This window comes from Pongo pygmaeus, chromosome 9, assembly GCF_028885625.2.
Source record: "Pongo pygmaeus isolate AG05252 chromosome 9, NHGRI_mPonPyg2-v2.0_pri, whole genome shotgun sequence".
Classification (NCBI taxonomy): Eukaryota; Metazoa; Chordata; class Mammalia; order Primates; family Hominidae; genus Pongo; species Pongo pygmaeus.
The window spans coordinates 123253375-123272275 of record NC_072382.2 but is presented as its reverse complement, the minus strand read 5'-3'; the positions used below and the strand labels follow the sequence as shown (position 1 = coordinate 123272275).

The 18901-nt window shown below is 43.6% G+C and overlaps 1 protein-coding gene across 8 annotated transcripts in view; it reads right to left on the bottom strand.

Moving 5' to 3' along the window:
- The window catches only part of SORL1 (sortilin related receptor 1), a 180561-nt gene that overhangs the window by 131078 nt on the left and 30582 nt on the right, over positions 1-18901 (bottom strand). For all 8 annotated transcript variants that reach the window (XM_063671515.1, XM_063671516.1, XM_054441732.2 and 5 more), the window contains exons 4-6: positions 14110-14271; positions 12192-12259; positions 5259-5439 (exon numbers count right to left, since the gene is read on the bottom strand). In XM_063671515.1, coding sequence (XP_063527585.1) covers positions 5259-5439; positions 12192-12259; positions 14110-14271 — 411 coding nt within the window. The remainder of the gene's footprint in view (positions 1-5258; positions 5440-12191; positions 12260-14109; positions 14272-18901) is intronic.

Genomic DNA, 18901 nt, shown 5'->3' with positions numbered 1-18901 from the left:
TGGGAGGGACTTGGTGGGAGGTAACCAAATCATGGGGGCGGGTTTTCCTGTGCTGTTCTCATGATAATGAATAAGTCTCACAAAATCTGATGGTTTTACGAAGGGCAGTTCCCCTGCACAACTCTCTCGCCTGCTGCCATGTAAGCCATGCCTTTGCTCCTCCTTCACCTTCCACCTCGATTGTGAGGCCTCTCCAGCCATGTGGAACTGTGAGTCTATTAAACCTCTTTTTCTTTATAAATAACCCAGTGTCGGGCATTTCTTCACAGCAATATGAAAATGGACGAATAAAGTCACAAATTGTATGATTTCCATTATATAAAATGCCCAAAATAGAAAAAGCCTTAAAGATACTAGGTTAGTGGTTACCAGCAACAGGGAGGAGAAGGGAAGTAATGGTAATGGGTTTGTGGTTTCTTTCTGGGGTGATAAAAATATTTGGAATTAGGTAATGATGATTATTGCACAACCTTATAAATAAACTAAAAACCACTGAATTGTACACTTAAAAAGGGTAAATTTTGCAGAATGTGAATTGTATCTCAACACAGTTGTAACAAATATTAATTTTAAATGTATTGGTATTATAGTTTTATTTTTAATCTGTAAATGTTTGGGTTTTATTGATCACGTATGACAGTTATAAGCGTTGGGTGCTTATTCATTTAAGTAACATAGTTAAAATAATTTATAAGTAGTTTGGTTTGGGTCAGTTATCCTATAATTCACAATACAGTTTTGTCAGCTGATTTCTCATCTAGAAGCCCACAACACCCTGCAGCAGTTACTAAACTGTTCTATTACCTCTGATCAACATTAGAGACTAAATTAGCTTAAGGTTGAAAATTGGTTTTCAATAGTGAAATTGGTGGTTGCTTAGTCAGAATCATGAAAATACACATGGACCCTCACTTGGGAGATTGGTGTGACATCAAAATACTTGAATTGGGCATAATATTCTAAAGATACCATCCTGTCATTAACAGGGCATAACAATTTAGAGAGGCCCATAACCTATACTTTTCGGGATAATGCCCGGGACTTGTCAAGACATTGTGATTCCAGTTAGCTGATGCCAACTGAAGGGTTAACAGACAACTGTCAGCATAGTCAGCAACTACAGGAAGTCAAACAACTATCTGTAAAGGTCCAGATAATAGATATTTTAGGCTTTTGGAGCCATACTGCCTCTGTATAGGTAGCTGTGCAACTCTATCACTGGGCATGAAAGCAACCTTAGACCACACATAAGCAATGAGCACGGCTGTGTCCCAGTAAAACTTCATTTACAAAAACAGATGGTAGGCCAGTTTCCTAGCATCCACTCTAGAACACAGCGTCTGCAGCATGCAAGGCGTGGGTGGCTGCATCACCTGTAAGGACACAGAAGAGACTTCAAGTCCACAGATCATGTCTTTGCTTACTGATACACATTTGTGGAAGAAATATCTAGGCCTCGCTTGCATGATAATCTTAATCTGGTAGTGAGGTTGTGAGGTTGTGAGGTTGTAGGGGAGTAGCTAACCCTGACCCACCTCAAGCGTTTCAGCAATTACTGTTATCTACTGAAAAAGCCTAACAGTTGTATATTACCAAATTAACAAATCACAGAGGAACCTCATTGTTTCTTTAATGGCCCTATCATTTTGAGGTAGACTATGAAGACAAATTAAGTGAACTTTATGTCAAAAAGCAAGGAATAAAAATTAAACAAGGCAACTTAAGGGCAAAAAACACAAAGCACGTTACAAAGCCAGAGCAAGGCCAACAGGGTACCAGGAGGTTCTGAAGACCTGGACACCAGCTCCAGTCCAGAAGCCAGGGGACTGAAACAGTAGCTTGCAAAGGACTGTAATCATTCATGGTGCTGGAAGGAAGCAAAAGAGTTAATCATGCAAAACCAGCTTTCTGTAGTTTTAAAATCAGTTCTTTGATTTTCCCAATTTGATTTGAATTCATTTAACACTAAAGCCAGCTGGAATTCCCCAAGCTCAGGCAGCCTTAGAGCTAGGCAGACCCCAGATAAAAAGTTACACTTGCAGGTTTCAACACTCCTACTGGGAGGGGATTATCTGACCAAGGCCAACTTTGTTTATCCTTGTGGTTTAGCAGTCTGATGTAATAAAAAGGAAGAAAGCACATATTTTATGTGCTATCCACAGCCAGTTGTGTTTCTTTTCTTATCAATCCATCCCTTGAGAAATATTCCCTAGACAGTAGTACAACTCTATCATTTGAAGCATCTGTCTGTAGAAGGCTCAGGGCAGAGTTTCTCAAACTGGTGATTCTTAGACAACCTTGGGATGATCTGGGGAAAAGTGCATTTGAGCCCTGCAATCTGCACTTGTGACAACTGTCCTTGCCTGATGCTGACGTGGGTACTCCTAAGACCACAATTTGGGAAACACCTCCCAGTGGTGGCCTAACTCATCTTACCTACATCCTCTCGCTAACACCACTGACCTTGGAATCTAGTGGCTCATCCACGTGCAGAAGGAGGAGCCAACTCATAACTACAATTTTGCCACCAACAGCATATAAATAAATAAGCCATACAGAGAGTTAAGAATTGCCTATAAAAGTACCAAAAATTTAATACCTCTCCCACCAAATTTCTAAAAATTGACTACTTTTTAAATTAGGTGGGCAAACATGGCATTCATTCAACTCTATTGCACATCTGCTGCGTATCAAACATAGTGCAAGGCACTGGGTACTGTATCAGTGAGATCAAAACAAACATGACCCCTAATCTTACCACTGGCCAGGTTTAATTAAAAACTCACCACAGGCACTCTGTAAATCAGGTATATCTGGAGAACAGACATAGCTGTTAGACTGGAATGGAGGGGCACAGAAAGCTCCAGGTAGAATATAACTTTTTTTTTTTTTGAGACAGTGTCTTGCTCTTTTGCTCAGATTGGAGTGCAATGGCATGATACTGGCTCACTGCAACCTCCACCTCCCGAATTCAAGCAATTCTGCTGCCTCAGCCTTCCAAGTAGCTGGGATTACAAGCATGTGCCACCATACCAGACTAATTTTTGTACTTTTAGTAGAGACAGGGTTTCACCACGTTGACCAGGCTCGTCTCGAACTACTGACCTCAAGTGATCCACCCACTTCAGCCTCCCAAAGTGCTGGGATTATAGGCATGAGCCACCATGCCCGGCCCAGCTGGGATATAACTTAAACTCTCGGCCGTGACACCTAGAAATAACCCAGTTAAGAGAAATGCACAACAGCTATCTATCCTGCCCTGTTTCACGCAAAAAGGAGGACAAATCAGGCAGTCAGTCAATATGTTTTAGAGTTCAGAATTAAAATCACACAATAACTCCAGGCCCAAGGCACTAAGGCAGAAAAGGCCTATAAACACTGGAGAACTGAAGACAAGGTTTTAGACCATACTGAAAACTCAAGACTGTCCAATTGATGTCACAAGGCACCAGTGGTTGGGCCTGATTTCTCATCTGTGTGTTCCCATCACCCCATCCCTGTCCAAAGCCATTCAAGGATGCTTATGTTTCTGGGCTGCTGTACATATTTGTGCATGTGTGTTTAAGAGAAAGATAAAGAAAGAGACAGTCAAGGCAGGAAGGCACTGATCCACTGTCTCTGGGTCAATGCAAATGGCCTGACAAGAAAAACTGCCATAGGCTAATGGTTTTTCAGAACATTTTGCAAGGTATGTAACTGGAAATGCCTCTAGCCTTTAGCCACCCACATCTCTCTTCTCATTCTGTCCTTACTCCCTGCTTTTCCTGCTGGGGAGATCCTCTCTTGACCCTAAGATCCTACTAAGAAGGTTGACCTACTTCCACCTGGTCTGCTACCAATTATAGAAGTAAATGGGAACCTGAAGGAAAACATTCCATCTGATTTCAGTCTCTAAGGTTAACAGTGAAAGACAACAGAGCAACCTCCCAGTTAGCAAAGGCCTTCAACAGAACCTGAGTCAACAAGGGAAGGAAGGGCACCATCAGGAAAGCAAGCTGGTAGCCTCCCAGAAATAAGAGCCCCACCTGCCCTTGACTGGGCCTGGTTTTTTCCTTTACAACCAGGGTGATAAAGACTGAACTCGATACAATTTCAAGACAAGTCCTGTTAAGCAATCAACTCTGGTTTTAAATGAGCAAGCCCGCCATTTCGGCATCTGGCTCCAACACATCAAATCAAGGGGAAGATTTTCCCAAAGGCTGAGAGTTAAGCTACTTACTGACAGCTGGAAGCTTAATTGCTGCTTTTCTTAGAGCATTAACTCCCACTAGCCAATGACTACACATCCTATTAGCCATGTAAATTAACATGTGTTGAAAAATCTCAAAGAAATCAGCCTAAGTTTAAAGGAAATCAGGCAGTGGCATTAAAGGAAAGAAGCCACTGAGCCACCCTCCCCCTCCATTCTTTGCTCTTTTTTTTTTATTATTATATTTTAAGTTTTAGGGTACATGTGCACAATGTGCAGGTTAGTTACATACGTATACATGTGCCATGCTGGTGTGCTGCACCCATTAACTCGTCATTTAGCATTAGGTATATCTCCTAATGCTATCCCTCCCCCCTCCCCCCACCCCACAACAGTCCCCAGAGTGTGATGTTCCCCTTCCTGTGTCCATGTGTTCTCATTGTTCAATTCCCACCTATGAGTGAGAATATGCGGTGTTTGGTTTTTTGTTCTTGCGATAGTTTACTGAGAATGATGATTTCCAATTTCATCCATGTCCCTACAAAGGACATGAACTCATCCTTTTTTATGACTGTATAGTATTCCATGGTGTATATGTGCCACATTTTCTTAATCCAGTCTATCATTGTTGGACATTTCGGTTGGTTCCAAGTTTTCGCTATTGTGACTGGTAGCCAAGCATCCTTGACAAAGACGTATTTCTTTGAAATTCCAATGAAAAGAACAAAGATCTACCTTAAAGTTCATAGATCTTTGTTCTTTTCATTGGGATTTCAAAGAAATACGTCTTTGTCAAGGATGCTTGGCTACCAGGAAACAAGCAAATTCCTAGAGCCTAGAGCCACTTTAGTGTTTGTCTGAGGCCTCTCCACTCCTCTGACTTCCTAGCACCTGCCAAGCCCTTTGGGAATGTTCGTCAATGTCGTCAATGTTGAGATTCCTTCAGTCAATCTGTCCCAAGCACATCCTTCCAATTCCTGTGTATGCAAACTCACCTGTTCAATCACAGAATGCCAAACTTCACAAAGGAAACTCAAAAGTAGTTTATTCTTTAGTACATTCAACTTACCACCACCTTTGTAGCAAACATGTACTTGTCCCGAAGCTGAAAATCTCTCACTTCCTCAAGGATCACTTCCTGGTTTTCCCGGGACTGGAAGAAATCTGTACTTCGGAAAACGGTGGAGTAGCCAGAGGGTTCATGTCGTTCAATGTAGATGGTATTTGGTTTGTCATAGGGATCAATTCCCCTGGCAGAAAAAAAAAAAAAAAAAAAGGTTGTTATCATTTGCATATTTAATTACTAGAGGCATGGAAGTTTTGCAATGAGGATAATCAACTAGAATTTAGGCCTACCATGGTGTGACCCACAGATGATACTCTCTGTGCCTCAAATATATCCCTTTGGTTACTCCTTGACTCAGGATAGAGGGGACAAATTGCCATTTGTAAAGTGTTTTATGTTGTTTTCAAAGCATCCTGGGTTTAGCTCAAGGCAACCCTGCCCTGCTTGGGAAGAGCAAAAAGTAGTAGTACAAGATAAAATATTTCAAAATTAATAAGCAAGGGACTGCTTTAAGCTATAAGCAAGTTTCTGGTCTCAAGTTACGAATCTCAGAGGAATGAAGGAGAGTTTTCCCAAGGTGCTACATCCTCTGAAGAACATTACTGGAAAAACCACACTATGAACCTCTGAGCCTGATCCTTCCAAGGGACGCTGCCCTGTCTCTGCCCTGTCCCCTGCCAATGTCACGGATCTAGGCAATCTGGAGCTGCCTGTGCATTTCGTCTCCCATGAGGCTCTTCCACAAACTCTTTCTCACCAATACTGATTTCCTTGATGTCCTTCAGAAAGGGAGGGCACCTTTCTCCCACTGTGCTTTTGCAAACACCACACTCCTGTGAGGAGATGCCCTCTGCACACACTCTGATCCCTCCATCCAATTCCTTCTCTCCTCTGTCATCAAGTTCAAGTCTTCATCTTCCAGGAAGCCTTCCTCAGTGCTGTCCTCTCTTCTCCCAACACTAGCAATAATATCCCTCTGCAGCATCCAATTCCAAGCCTTTTATATGAGTTTGAACTCCAAACAAAGGTATAAAACCTCTTTAGTTGGGTGATTTTTTAGAATAAGTCTTATTCCTTTATGCAGTAATGCCTCTTAGACACTGTATTTTATTGTTCACCATTATGTATTTGTCTGAGCTTCCTAGACACAGTATAGATGCCTTGGAAAGCCATGTCTTAGATTTCATTTTACCCTATAGTATTCCTAGCTGAAGAGATACTTTCTGCATTGGATCCGTAGGGCAATTTGAGAAGCTAATCCAAAATGAAAACATAGAATGACCGGGCCAAACTACCTTGGAGAAGAACTTCTGAGCCAGTGTTCCCCCAAGAATCCCCACAGAGCAGCTCAGAGGACAACTTATCTGCTCCAGGTCTCCTAACATTCTCAAGAACACCAACGCCATGGGAACTATTCAGCAAATGGAAAAAATAAATGGAAAAGTCAGGAAGATAGTCTTGTAGTGAGAATACAGAGTGATGACTCAAGGAAAAGCAGAAGGCCTTAGTTAGCTAACTGCCCTTATACAGTTCCATATGCACGATGGCTCTCAGAATAACGAAGGTAATCGTGTCAAATTCCTTCAGAGATATACTGTCAAGAGCATATTCTCCCCTACCCCTCCCAAAAAGGAAGACAAGAAACAGAAAAACAAGAACCTCTTTTGCCAGATGCAGTGGGTCACACCTGTAATCCCAACACTTTGGGAGGCTGAGGCCAGGGTAGGGAGGGGGATCATTTGAACCCAAGAGTTCGAGACCAGCCTGGGCAACATAGTGAGACTCCGCCTCTACAAAAAATAAATTAAAAAAAATTAGCCAGGCACGCTGGCACACACCTGTAGCCCCAGCTACTCAGGAGGCTGAGGTGGGTGGATTGAAGCCTGGAAGTTTGAGCTGGGTGAGCCATGATTGTGCCATTGCACTCCAGCCTGGGCAAGAGAGCAACACCCTGCCCCAAAAAAACAAAGAAAAAAGAGCTTCTTTTTACAATGGGAGCAAGACTTGAGTTTTGCCCTACAATCTGGATTCTTAGGGCAACGGAGAAACCAGCAGCCTTGGTCCTAGTGTGGGAGAACACTATTCTTCATTATCAAATCCTCTGTGTGCATGTGTGGGCGGGTGGTGGCATGTTCTCTTCTTTTCCACAATTAGAAATACTGATTAAAGTACTTCCTCTAGCCAGAGGATATGCAAATTAAAATGAGGCTGCTTGGTATTTTAAAAACGGCAGAGAGGAAGGAACCTTTATTGAGCTATTTTGAGACCCAGCTCACCTCTATTACTCCTTCCTAGCCAAAAGCAGCAGCCAACACCTAGAGATAGAAAGAACTGTGACTTTCATCCCAATTTTCTTCCGTAATCCATATTTGGACCTCCCATTTCTGCAAGCTGCTCCACCTACAAGCTCTCATACTTTGCAATCACTTAGACTTCCAATGTCTTACGCTCACTGACACCTACTTTCTATTGTCTTTGCCCTCATTGAGAAATTCCAGTCCTTGCTCTATCTCTGAGCAGTCACCAGCCTCACCTGGCCTCACCTGAAATCCCTCAATGATACTCCACAGGGTATCTTTGAGTCCCCTCAGCCCCCTCCAGGTCTTCCACTGTTCTGTCTTGCCAATCTCAAGCTCCGGACCATGTAAATTATTAGCTTTCCCACTCCTGCTGCTCCCAACTTGCCAAGCGTTGTTGAACAAATGTATATCATTATTCTGAGAGACTATATTACACTTTCACTTATTATGGGGAAACCTAGGGAGAAAAATCCTGCAAATAGCCTAACATCCCCTAACCGACATGTCATTAGCTTCAATGAGATAAACCAGTCCTTTCTCCCAGGATATCTGTATATCTACATAGAGGCAGAAGGTGCAATATGATTTTAGAACTTAAAATTTCTAAATTGTATGTTCCCTTATCTAGTAATTCTGCTGGTTTGCCCTCTTAATTTATAGTTTCTTAAGCAGATAAAAGAACAATTTTTCCCCTTAAAATTCAAATAAAGCAGAAGAAAGTTCTAATGGTTTTCCTTGAGCAGATGGTGTCCTTGGATGAGACTGTGGTTATAATTTCACTAAGATCCCACAACTTTTGCTCAAGGAAAATAACAAAAGAGTCAGAAACAGCTACCCTCTGTGGAAATATAAACAGAGTCTATGGGTGTCTGATGATGGTCAGCTGTAAGGCTCCTCAACATACCAGCTCCATCCTCTATTACTAAGGAAGCAATACCAACTAAAAGACATTTCACTTTACATGGAGAACTAAAAGAAACAAAGGCAGTATCTACATCTTCTGGGACCATTACACTTAATGAGGACTAAAATTACAAGTAAAAGTCTAAAAACAAACGAAAAACTAGGAGATAGAAATATAAATACACACACATACAATCTATCTCATATCACAGCCAAAGGGCTAATCTCAAATATATAAAGAGCTCCTTGAAATCAATAATGAAAAGACCAATAATCAAATAGAAAACAGGCATGAGGTCAGGCACAGTGGCTCACACCTGTGATCTCAGCACTTTGGGAGGCCGAGGTGGGTGGATCACCTAGGGTTGGGAGTTCGAGACCAGCCTGGCCAACATGGTGAAACTTCGTCTCTACTAAAAATACAAAAATTAGCCAGCCATGGTGGTGGGTGCCTGTAATCCCAACTTCTCAGGAGACTGAGACAGGAGAATCGCTTGAATCCGGGAGGCAGAGGTTGCTGTGAGCCAAGATCAGGCTACTACACTCCAGCCTGGTCATACTTAAACAGACAAACAAACAAATAAATAAAACAAACCATAATCCCAGCACTTTGGAAGGCCAAGGTGGGAGGATTGCTTGAGGCCAGGTGTTTGAGATCAGCCTGGGAAACATAGGGAGAACTCCTTTCTACAAAAAAATTTAAAAATTAGCTAGGCATGGCTGCACATGCCTGTAGTCCTAGCTACTTGAGAGGCTGAGGTGGGAGGATCACTTGAGCCCAAGAGTTTGAAGCTGCTGTAAGCTATGATAGTGTCACTGCACTCCAGCCTGGGTAAAAGAGTGAGACTCTCACTAAAAAATATAAAATAAAAATAAATAAAATTAGCCAGGCGTGGTGGCAGGCACCTGTAATCCCAGCTACTCAGGAGGCTGAGGCAGAGAATTGCTTGAACCCTGGAGGCGGAAGTTGCAGTGAGCCAAGATCACGCCACTGCACTCCAGCCTGGGCAACAGAGCAAGACTCCGTCTCAAAAAAAAAAAAAAATGACCCTTAAGCAGATTAAAAGATGTTCTAACTCATAATAAGGAAAATGCAAATTAAACCAGAGATCATATTTCTTCCCTAACACATTGGCTGTGGAGGGAGACACTATTTTATCTTGTTGAGATGAGTGCAAACTTGACACTTTCTATAGCAAATCTGGCACTCTCTACCAAAGTTACAATTTTAAGGATTTATTCACTGTGGATATATCAGTGCACAAGACTTACAAAAGTCCTTGCCCTTGGGAAGCTTTCATTCTATTGAAGAGAGAAAGACAAATAATAAGCATAATAATAGTATTTTAGAATGTGGTAAAGTGCTCTGCAAAACAGAACAGAACACAGTATAGGAGATTGGGAGTAATAGAGGAGTAGGTGCAATTTTATTTTTATTCATTCATTCATTCATTGAGACAGTTATTATTTATTTATTTATTTATTGAGACAGTGTCTTGGTCTGTCGCCCAGGCTGGAGAGCAGGGATGCAATCTCAGCTCACTGCAACCTCCACCTACCGGGTTCAAGCAATTCTCCTGCCTCAGCCTCCCGAGTAGCTGGGACTACAGGCGCCCGCCACCATGCCCAGCTAATTTTTGTGTTTTTAGTGGAGATGGGGTTTCATCATGTTGGCCAGGCTGGTCTCGAACTCCTGACCTCAAATGGTCCACCCACCTTGGCCTCCCAAGGTGCTGGGATTACAGGCATGAGCCACCGCGCTTGGCCAGGTGCAATTTTAAATAGGATCCTAAGGTGGGCATAAATAAGGTGGGCTTCATTTAGAAGATGTTATTTGAGCAAAGACTGGAATGAAGTAAGGGAGTAAGCAGTAAGTATATCTTGGGTAACAGCATTTTAGGCAGAAAAAACAGCAATTGCAAATATCCTGTTCCCTGTGGTAAGAAGGTATCTGACATTTAATCTGAAAGAAATGACGAAGCATTAAAGGGTTCAAAGCAGAGGAACAAAATGATCTAATTTGTTTGAATAGACTCAAACTGACCACATGCTAAGAATTAATGATAGAAAAACAAGAGTAAAAGCAGGAAGACTAGTTGGGAGACTAATGAGCAATGACACTGGAGGCTGGCAGCAGAAGTGGTACCTGAGTAGAAGATTCTAGATATATACTAAAGGTGGAACCAATAGGATTTCCTGATAGAATGAATGTAAAGCATAAAACAAATGCGGAAATCAACAATGACTCCAAAGATTTTGGCCTGAGCAAATGAGAAAAATTATAGGTGGAGCTGATTTGGGGTGGTGAAGATCAAGAGTCAACTTGCGAGGGGTCAAGTTTGCAATACCTATCAGTCATCCATGTGAGTGAATGGATAGCTGCTAGATAAACCCACTGACCCAGCATACCCACTCCTAGAAATCTGTCCTACACATTTGCCTGCAGACATACAAATTCATATAATTCAAGATCCTATACTACTTTATCACTGTAATAGTAAATTACAATAAGTATATTACTATTTACTTCTAGAAGTACTTCTTGAAGTACAGCCTGTTTATTTCACTCCTCTTCTCAAAAAACTACAGTGGTACCTCATTGCTTTCAGAATGCAGCTCAAATTCCTTTATCAAGCAATGCAGATTCTAATACCAACTTCCCTTTCAAAACTTCACCCAATACACAGTCCAAAATTAAGAGTTCATGTTCTCTACCCAAGCACCACATTGGCCCATCCCTGTGCCTTTGGCCACTTTGTTCCTCTGCCTGGAATTCCTGTCCTCCACACCTCCACACAGGGACATCCTACCTATTGTGCACATCCTGGATCAAGGGCCACCTCCTCTACAAAGCTGTTTATGATCCTCCCATCTGGAAGGATAAATCCTCTCTCTAGCTTCTCATACTATGTCTGTTACCTCTGTGCCTCTTTCACAATGTGTGTTATGTATCTGAACTGTCTTTCCTTACCTCTCCTTAATAACTATATCCATAAATTATTCAACTTCTTATCCCCTTAAGCATCTAGTAGATTTTATATTTAACAGACATTCAAGAAAATGTTACGAACAAATGCAGAATTTTTTTTTTTTTTGAGACAGAGCCTCACTGTATCTCCCAGACTGGAGTGCAGTGATGCGGTCTCGGCTCACTGCAACCTCTGCCTCCCGGGTTGAAGTGGTTTTCTTGCCTCAGCCTCCCAAGTAGCTGGGATTATAGGCACATACCATCATGCTCGGCTAATTTTTGTATTTTTAGTAGAGACAGAGTTTGACCATGTTGGCCAGGCTGGTCTTGAACTCCCGACCTCGGGTGATCTGCCCACCTCAGCCTCCCAAAGTGCTGGGATTACAGGCGTGAGCCACTGTGCCCAGCGAAATGCATGAATTTTATATAGAGAAAAAACTCCCACTTCTAATATGATGCTCTAAAAATGAAACTCTACAAACATGCAAGGGCCTCAAGATTCCCCTGGGTTCCCTGATTGATTGAAAAATGCAAAAGCTCTACCACTCCTCTCATAAATAACCTTACTTTCTCCTCCCCTCCACTCTCTTCCCCATTGAGATCATTGTATTTGCACTTACAGCTCTAATTCTCAGATCTGGAAAAACGTATTTCCTGAACAAATGCTTGACATTTCAGGGGAGGGCAGGTTTGTCCACCATGAAGGAGCTAGAACTGGAGAAAGGAGGTCATGTACATCAAGATTTCTTAGATGACACAACTTACCAAGAAAAGGACTTGACATGTTCCTGAATCATGATCCAGGTCTGGCCAAAGTCATCTGACTTCCACAGCTGCAAAGACAAGTGGTCATGATGCAAGAGGCATGTATAATACAACCTGAATGGCATCACCATCAAACACCCGCTGAAATCCCACCTTCCATGACACGCTGTCTGTGAAGGCAGGCACTGAGACTGCCAAAGCCAGCTCAGTTGCTCCAAAAGGAAACAAGGGCAAGAAAGGAAAGACAACTGTGTACCTATGTGTTCTCTCAATAGCAACTGGAAGGAAAAATGAGTAGGACTTGCCTTCCATTTACAAATTACCAAAAATTATATTTCACTCAAGACTAGCCTCTAGGTAATGGTAAAAACCAAAGGATGATTATACTCAGCACTTTTCAACGAAGAAACAGAGTCCTTAAAAACCTTTCACAGATAGCAGCATTATTCACAACAGCTAAAATGTGGAAGCAATCCAAGTGTCCATGAGGGATAAGCAAATAAGCAAAATGTGGTCTATGCATACAATGGAATATTATTCAGCCTTAAAAAGAAAAAAATTGACACATGCTACAATATGGATTAATCTTAAGGACATTCTGCTAAGTGAAATAAGTCTATCACAAAGGGACAAATAGTATATAATTCCACTTAGGAGGTACCTAGAGTAGGCAAAAGCATAGAGACAGAAAGTACAATGGTGGTTGCCAGGGGCTGGGGGCAGAGAGGCATTATTTAATGGGTGTAGCGTTTCAGTCTTGCAAGATGAAGTGTTCTAGAGATGGATGGTGGTGATGGCTGCCAAACAATATGAATATACTCAATATCACTAAACTGCATGCTTAAAAGGGTCAAGACAGCAAATTGTACGTTATGAGTATTTTAACACAAAAAAAAAAAAGAGGAAGGAAACAACAGTAACGGGCCCTGATAATTAAAGATCAATGCAGAGGACACCAGCTAAGTACAGAGCCCCACAGAGAACCAATTGAATACACGGCTGTGGCAATGAGGAATTAACTTGCTGATCTTTGCCAAAGCCCCTCAACTTCCACAGATGGAATCTGAGGGTTCCTCTGGCCCTAGCAACCATGTATTAAGAAGCAAGAGACCCAAAATAACAATAATTCCCCCTCCACTGGTAAACTGACCCAGCCCATACTTAGGTTACTCCCTAAGGCAAGCAAAGGTAAACAGATCTGTGTTTTGGTTAAACAACCTGCAAAGAAATGTTCCAAGGTTTCTCTGAGCAAAAACACTCAGGGCTCACTGTAAATCCAATCATACAGGATCTACAAGTTTCACAGATTTTTGCCAAACCAATATCCTTGACTTGGCAAGCTTCAACCTTGAGATATAAATCTTACTCAGGCTCTTTCCTCATCTCTCAGATTTCCTTCAAAGCTGGGTTGAAGGAGGAAAATACACACATTTATATGATACACATGCACGCACTCGAAGGAAGACTATTACTGTTAGTGGTAACTTCAAATAAATGGGAGGCAAAAGCAGTGTTTAAGGTGGAGGATGGGGAAAGCAGAACAGAAATTCATCAAGAGGTCCCAGAAGAGCTCAGATTCCAGCTTTCTCTACCTGGCTCTCTCTCTGATTAAATTCCAGAGCCTCAATTTACCCCAAGGGCTAACAAAGGTGCAACTGCATGGAGAAGGGCACGATGTTTAACTCACAGGACCTGCCAAGTGCTGGGTGCTGATGGCTGGCTGGGCTGCCAACTGAGAGTGCCAGGAGGAGATATTTTTCTTGAGCCCTGGTAAGTGAAATAGTAGCTACAAAGGCTAGGCCTGAGAGAGAAGGAGGGAGAGGCAGGAGGCGAGGTCACTCAAAGGACACACAATCCACACAGGCAGAGGAGAAAACTAGAGGAGCCCCATGCAACTGGGTTCCGAAAGCTCTCTTACCTGCTTGTTGGGGTGGGATCTGTCGAAGCCCAAGAGAAGGTTGGAGGCCTTACTGTGTAGGAGGAGATCAGCTGCCCGAAATGGGATGGAAAAGCCTTGAAGAGTGTTGCAGAAGTCAAACGTGATCCAGAGGTACTGGGCATAAGCGTCTGCAAAGATGTACTGCAAGGGAAAACAGGTAAGTTCAGAGCAGGCCCTGTCCAGAGCTGCCCAACGCTCCCCTAAATCATGTGCGAGTCCACGCAAGTACACACATGTGCAGGGGCCAACTGGCACCAACAAGGCACCACAGCCTTACAGGGCTTCCCCAATGGCTTTCTCCCCATCTCTTGGCAATAAAAAGACACTGGCACACTCCAAACAAGGCTCAGCAAAAGAGGAAGCCTGGAGATGGACTGGGATGAAGCTACAAGATGGGCTTGTTTAACCAGGTAATGAAGTTGGCCTTTCTGTTTTTTCCTTTCAATGGAATCAGCAATTCCCACTCCCTAGTAGGTCACTCAGTCACAATCAGAGGGTAGTTACTGGCATCTGGGACAGAGACGCCCTACTTTTCAGATTGGCTAACACAGATGGGATGGTTGAGTCTCCCTGCATCCTCCAAGCAGCTATGGGACATGGCTTTCCAGGAAAAGCACTAAAATCACTTCCATCTAAGAAGATAAGCTTCTCCTTCTTGCTGCTATGCCAGGTGACCGGCAGCTCTGGGGACCAGGCTGCCACTGTGGCTGGCAGGCTCACTCTGGGGCAAAGCAGTAAGTAGCTCTGTTGAGCACGGGCCTCATCCTACTTAGCTTCTGTGTGGATGAGTGAATCTGAACAATTTAGGCTGGATAGTGGCTGTGGCTGAAAGAGTTCCCTGGGGAGAAGGATCCAGGCAATTCAACCTAACACATGTGTGCTGCATTTCCACCATGGACCAGACGCTCAGGAGCTGCCACAAAAACCCAAGATGCCTTCCCTCAAGTAGCTCAGAATCTAACATGGGAGACAGACATGTCCAGGGCTAACCATCAGTCAAGAGAAAGTGAGGCTGAATGAGAAGCCATGACCAGAGTCCTATGAGTGCCTCTCCAGGCTGAGAGATGAGAAATGATTCCATGGAAGAGGTGGGCCTCGAAGGGCAGGTGAGACTCCCGCATGGAAAGAACATTCCACGTGTAGGGCAGTGTGGGTTTGGGTACAAAGTGGGAAAAGAGATACAGCATGGGTTTGACGAGTGTCTTGTTTATTTGAGACAGGGTCTCACTCTGTTGCCCAGGCTGGAGTGCAGTGGCACAATCATGGCTCAGTGCAGCCTTGACCTCCCCAGGCTCAGGCGGTCATCTCACCTCAGCCTCCCAGGTAGTTGGGACTACAGGTGTGTGCCATCACACCCAGCTAACTTTTTGTATTTTTTGTAGAAACAGAATCTCACCGCCGGGCACAGTGGCTCACGGCTGTAATCCCAGCACTTTGGGAGGCCGAGGCAGGGGGATCACGAGGTCAGGAGATCAAGACCATCCTGGCTAACATGGTGAAAACCCATCTCTACTAAAAATACAAAAAATTAGCCAGGCGTGGTGGTGGGTGCCTGTAATCCCAGCTACTCGGGAGGCTGAGGCAGGAGAATGGCATGAACCCGGGAAGCGGAGCTTGCAGTGAGCCGAGATCATGCCACCACACTCCAGCCTGGGTGACAGAGCGAGACTCTGTCTCAAAAAAAAAAAAAAAAGAAAGAAACAGAGTCTCGCCATGTTGCCCAGGCTGGTCTCAAACTCCTGAGCTCAAGCCATCAGCCTGCCTCAGCCTCCTAAAGTGCTGGGATTACAGGCAAGAGCCACTGCACCCAGCGACAGTCTTGAGGGCCTGAGAGAAATAACCAGAAAACAAGGCTGGGAAGCACAGATGATGTAAGGCCTCACATGCACACCTGGCAAGACCCAGAGGCCGGTCCCTGCTCCTGGAAAAATGAGGAAGGCTCAGGAGATTATGAATCAGAAACCAGAGCAACAGGGACCTAGTTCTACCCACAGCCAGTCATTGACATCCTAGAAGTCAAGCAATCCTGCAGGATAAACCCAAGGACACTTTCTCTAATGGACTCCACCTGACCCAGATCAATCTCCAGCTCTGAAACCTTTCAGCGCCACAGCCTCGGTGTGGACCAGCACTTTGCACTTGTCTCATGCTGCTTTCAGATGTGCTCACTCCTTTTCATTTGCACTCTCTCCCCAAATCCAGACCATAAACTTCCCAGGGACATATTTTGTGGATTCGCTCTCTCATGTTTCCTCCCCAGCATCTCAGGTAAATCTCTAAACTCTGTAGAAGCCTCATTAAATCGAACCGGAAAAGGTAGTAAATGTTTTGAAAGCAAAAACTACAATAAAATGCAATGTTATAAAAAACGATTATGATTCTAAGAGGATCATCATAATTTTTGGCATAAAAGTATTCCCCAGAAATAACATAGTCCATCTTCCTGCTCCCAAACCACCTAGGTTATTGGGGAAGGAAGCATTCTCAGTTTGAAAAGATTTCCCCAGAAATCTGTTCCATGGCTTCCTGCAGTCTCACACTGGAGAATCCAAAAATCATGCACCTCGTCATAGAACGTATTATTGTCCATGGTAATAGCTAAACGTTTTCAAGAGCACTTCCTATATGCCAGGCACTGAGCTAAAAGTTTGGCATGCCCTATCTCATTCAGGGTTCACAGTGACTCAGTGCTTTGGATATTACCGTTATACACTCTTTTAATAATGAGGACACTGAGACTGAGAGTAGTTTACTGCCCAATGTGACGCAGCACTAGGCAGCATTGACGTCAATATCTGACTGGTTCACATGTTCACATCTCACCTCTTAACAGCTCTTTTAACAAAAAGGCACCATTTCCTGAACTTCATTCATAGGTCTTACCTTGTACCATTTAACTCATTTGTGTGCCTTTTCTCCTAATCCACAGCACCCTCTCATTTCACCTCTCCATCCCCGGCCCCTCATCATCTCAGGCCTTGATTCTCCTCTGCTGGCTCCTTGGTCCTCCCCACTCCCTACGCTCATATAACCTCATTCTTTTTCCATCCTTTGCTGCTCACCTTGGCTTATCCTTTCACAAAGCTTCAACTACCACCCTTAAGAACAAGCATGGGGCCGGGCGGGGTGGCTCACACCTGTAATCCCACCACTTTGGGAGGCCAAGGTGGGCAGATCACTTCAGGTCAGGGGTTCAAGACCAGCCTGGCCAGCATGGCAAAACCTCATCTCTACTAAAAATACAAAAAATTAGCTGGGCATGGTGGTGTGCACCTGTAATTCCAGCTACTCAGGAGGCTGAGGTGCAAGAATCGCTTGAACCTGGGAGGCAGAGGTTGCAATGAGCCGACATCACACCACTGCACTCCAGCCTGGGTGATGGAGTGAGACTCTGTCTCAAAAACAAAAGAAGAAGCATGGCATGACTTTCAAATCTACAGTCTAACCCTCACTTCTTACAGAGATTCCATTTTTGTTTACCTTCTCACCATCTCCACTTTTGATGGGCCAAGATATTTTACTATACACAAAACTTGAGTTCTTCAAAACTTTCCCAACAAAACCCAATTCTCCCTCCCCACGTCCCAAGTCCCCTGCCTGCTATGCCTTCTCGCAGCCCCACTACTCATAAGCAGAGATGGGTTTTTACTCCAGTCCCTCCCTTTGGCCCTCACTCTCTATCAGCCACCAAACCTGTTTTGTTTTCCTTTCAAATCTTTCTCAAAATATGTGCCTTCCTTTTTCCTCTCAGTGCTATTGGCATGGCCCACGTCTTCACTAGAGACTAAACAAACTGGAGGCAGGCAATGGGTTTTCTTCATCCTCATGTCTTCCAGGGCCTAAATGAAATACTTAGAGGGTGATACTAGGTTTGATTGAGCAACTGAGCAACTTCATGCCTACACTGACACAATAGTTCCCTTTCTAGACTCTTCTCTAATCTTTCCCTGCTAAAAGGGAAAGTCAGGAATATTGCCAGAAGACACATTTCCCTAAAGGACACTATTCATTTACACCCACCCCTACTCAAATATTCTTTCCTAGCTCTCTTCAGTCCTCAAAGCAAAAGACAATCTCCATCTTCAGACAGGGGCCTGTTTGACATTGCACAGCAGCTCAATACAAACTCTCCACCACCGAGAAGTGAATCTCCTCGCTGTCCTGCACAGAAACCACATTTTGGCACTTTGCAGTCTCTGCTGATGCCCTTCTCCTGCTTAAGGGCTCCTGCCAGCTCTGCTCTACTTACTGGGGTCACATGCCCATCCTTGAAGCTCATATCTAATCCTAAGTACCCCATGAAGACTTGACTTCTATGATCCAACCTCATTTGATTCCCCTAGCTCTATTATTTGTAGGTTACATTCATCACTTGAGCACACGGTACCTCATGCTGTGATACAAAGGGTCAGATATGTACATGTTAGGAAGACACAGTATTTCACCCTGGCTTTTAAGTCTCTGTGCTGCCTGGCTGTCAAGTTTACTGGAGGCCAAACCTACAGACTGACCAAGAGCTGACCTACAAGGTGCTTCCCAAACTATGCAATTTCAGAACCGCCTTTGTGTACCCCAGTCTCTCCAACCCTGTTTGCAGTAACTTAATATTCCAGAGGAGCTTCCTCCTTTGGTTAAAAGCTGTGTTTCCTCTGAAAATACAAATACCTCTGGAAAGAAAACAAACTAAGCTATAGAATGTATCCACAGTCTATTAGCATAAGTGACTTTCTCCAGTTTCAAGTGGAGAAACCAAGAGTACAACGAGAGGAGG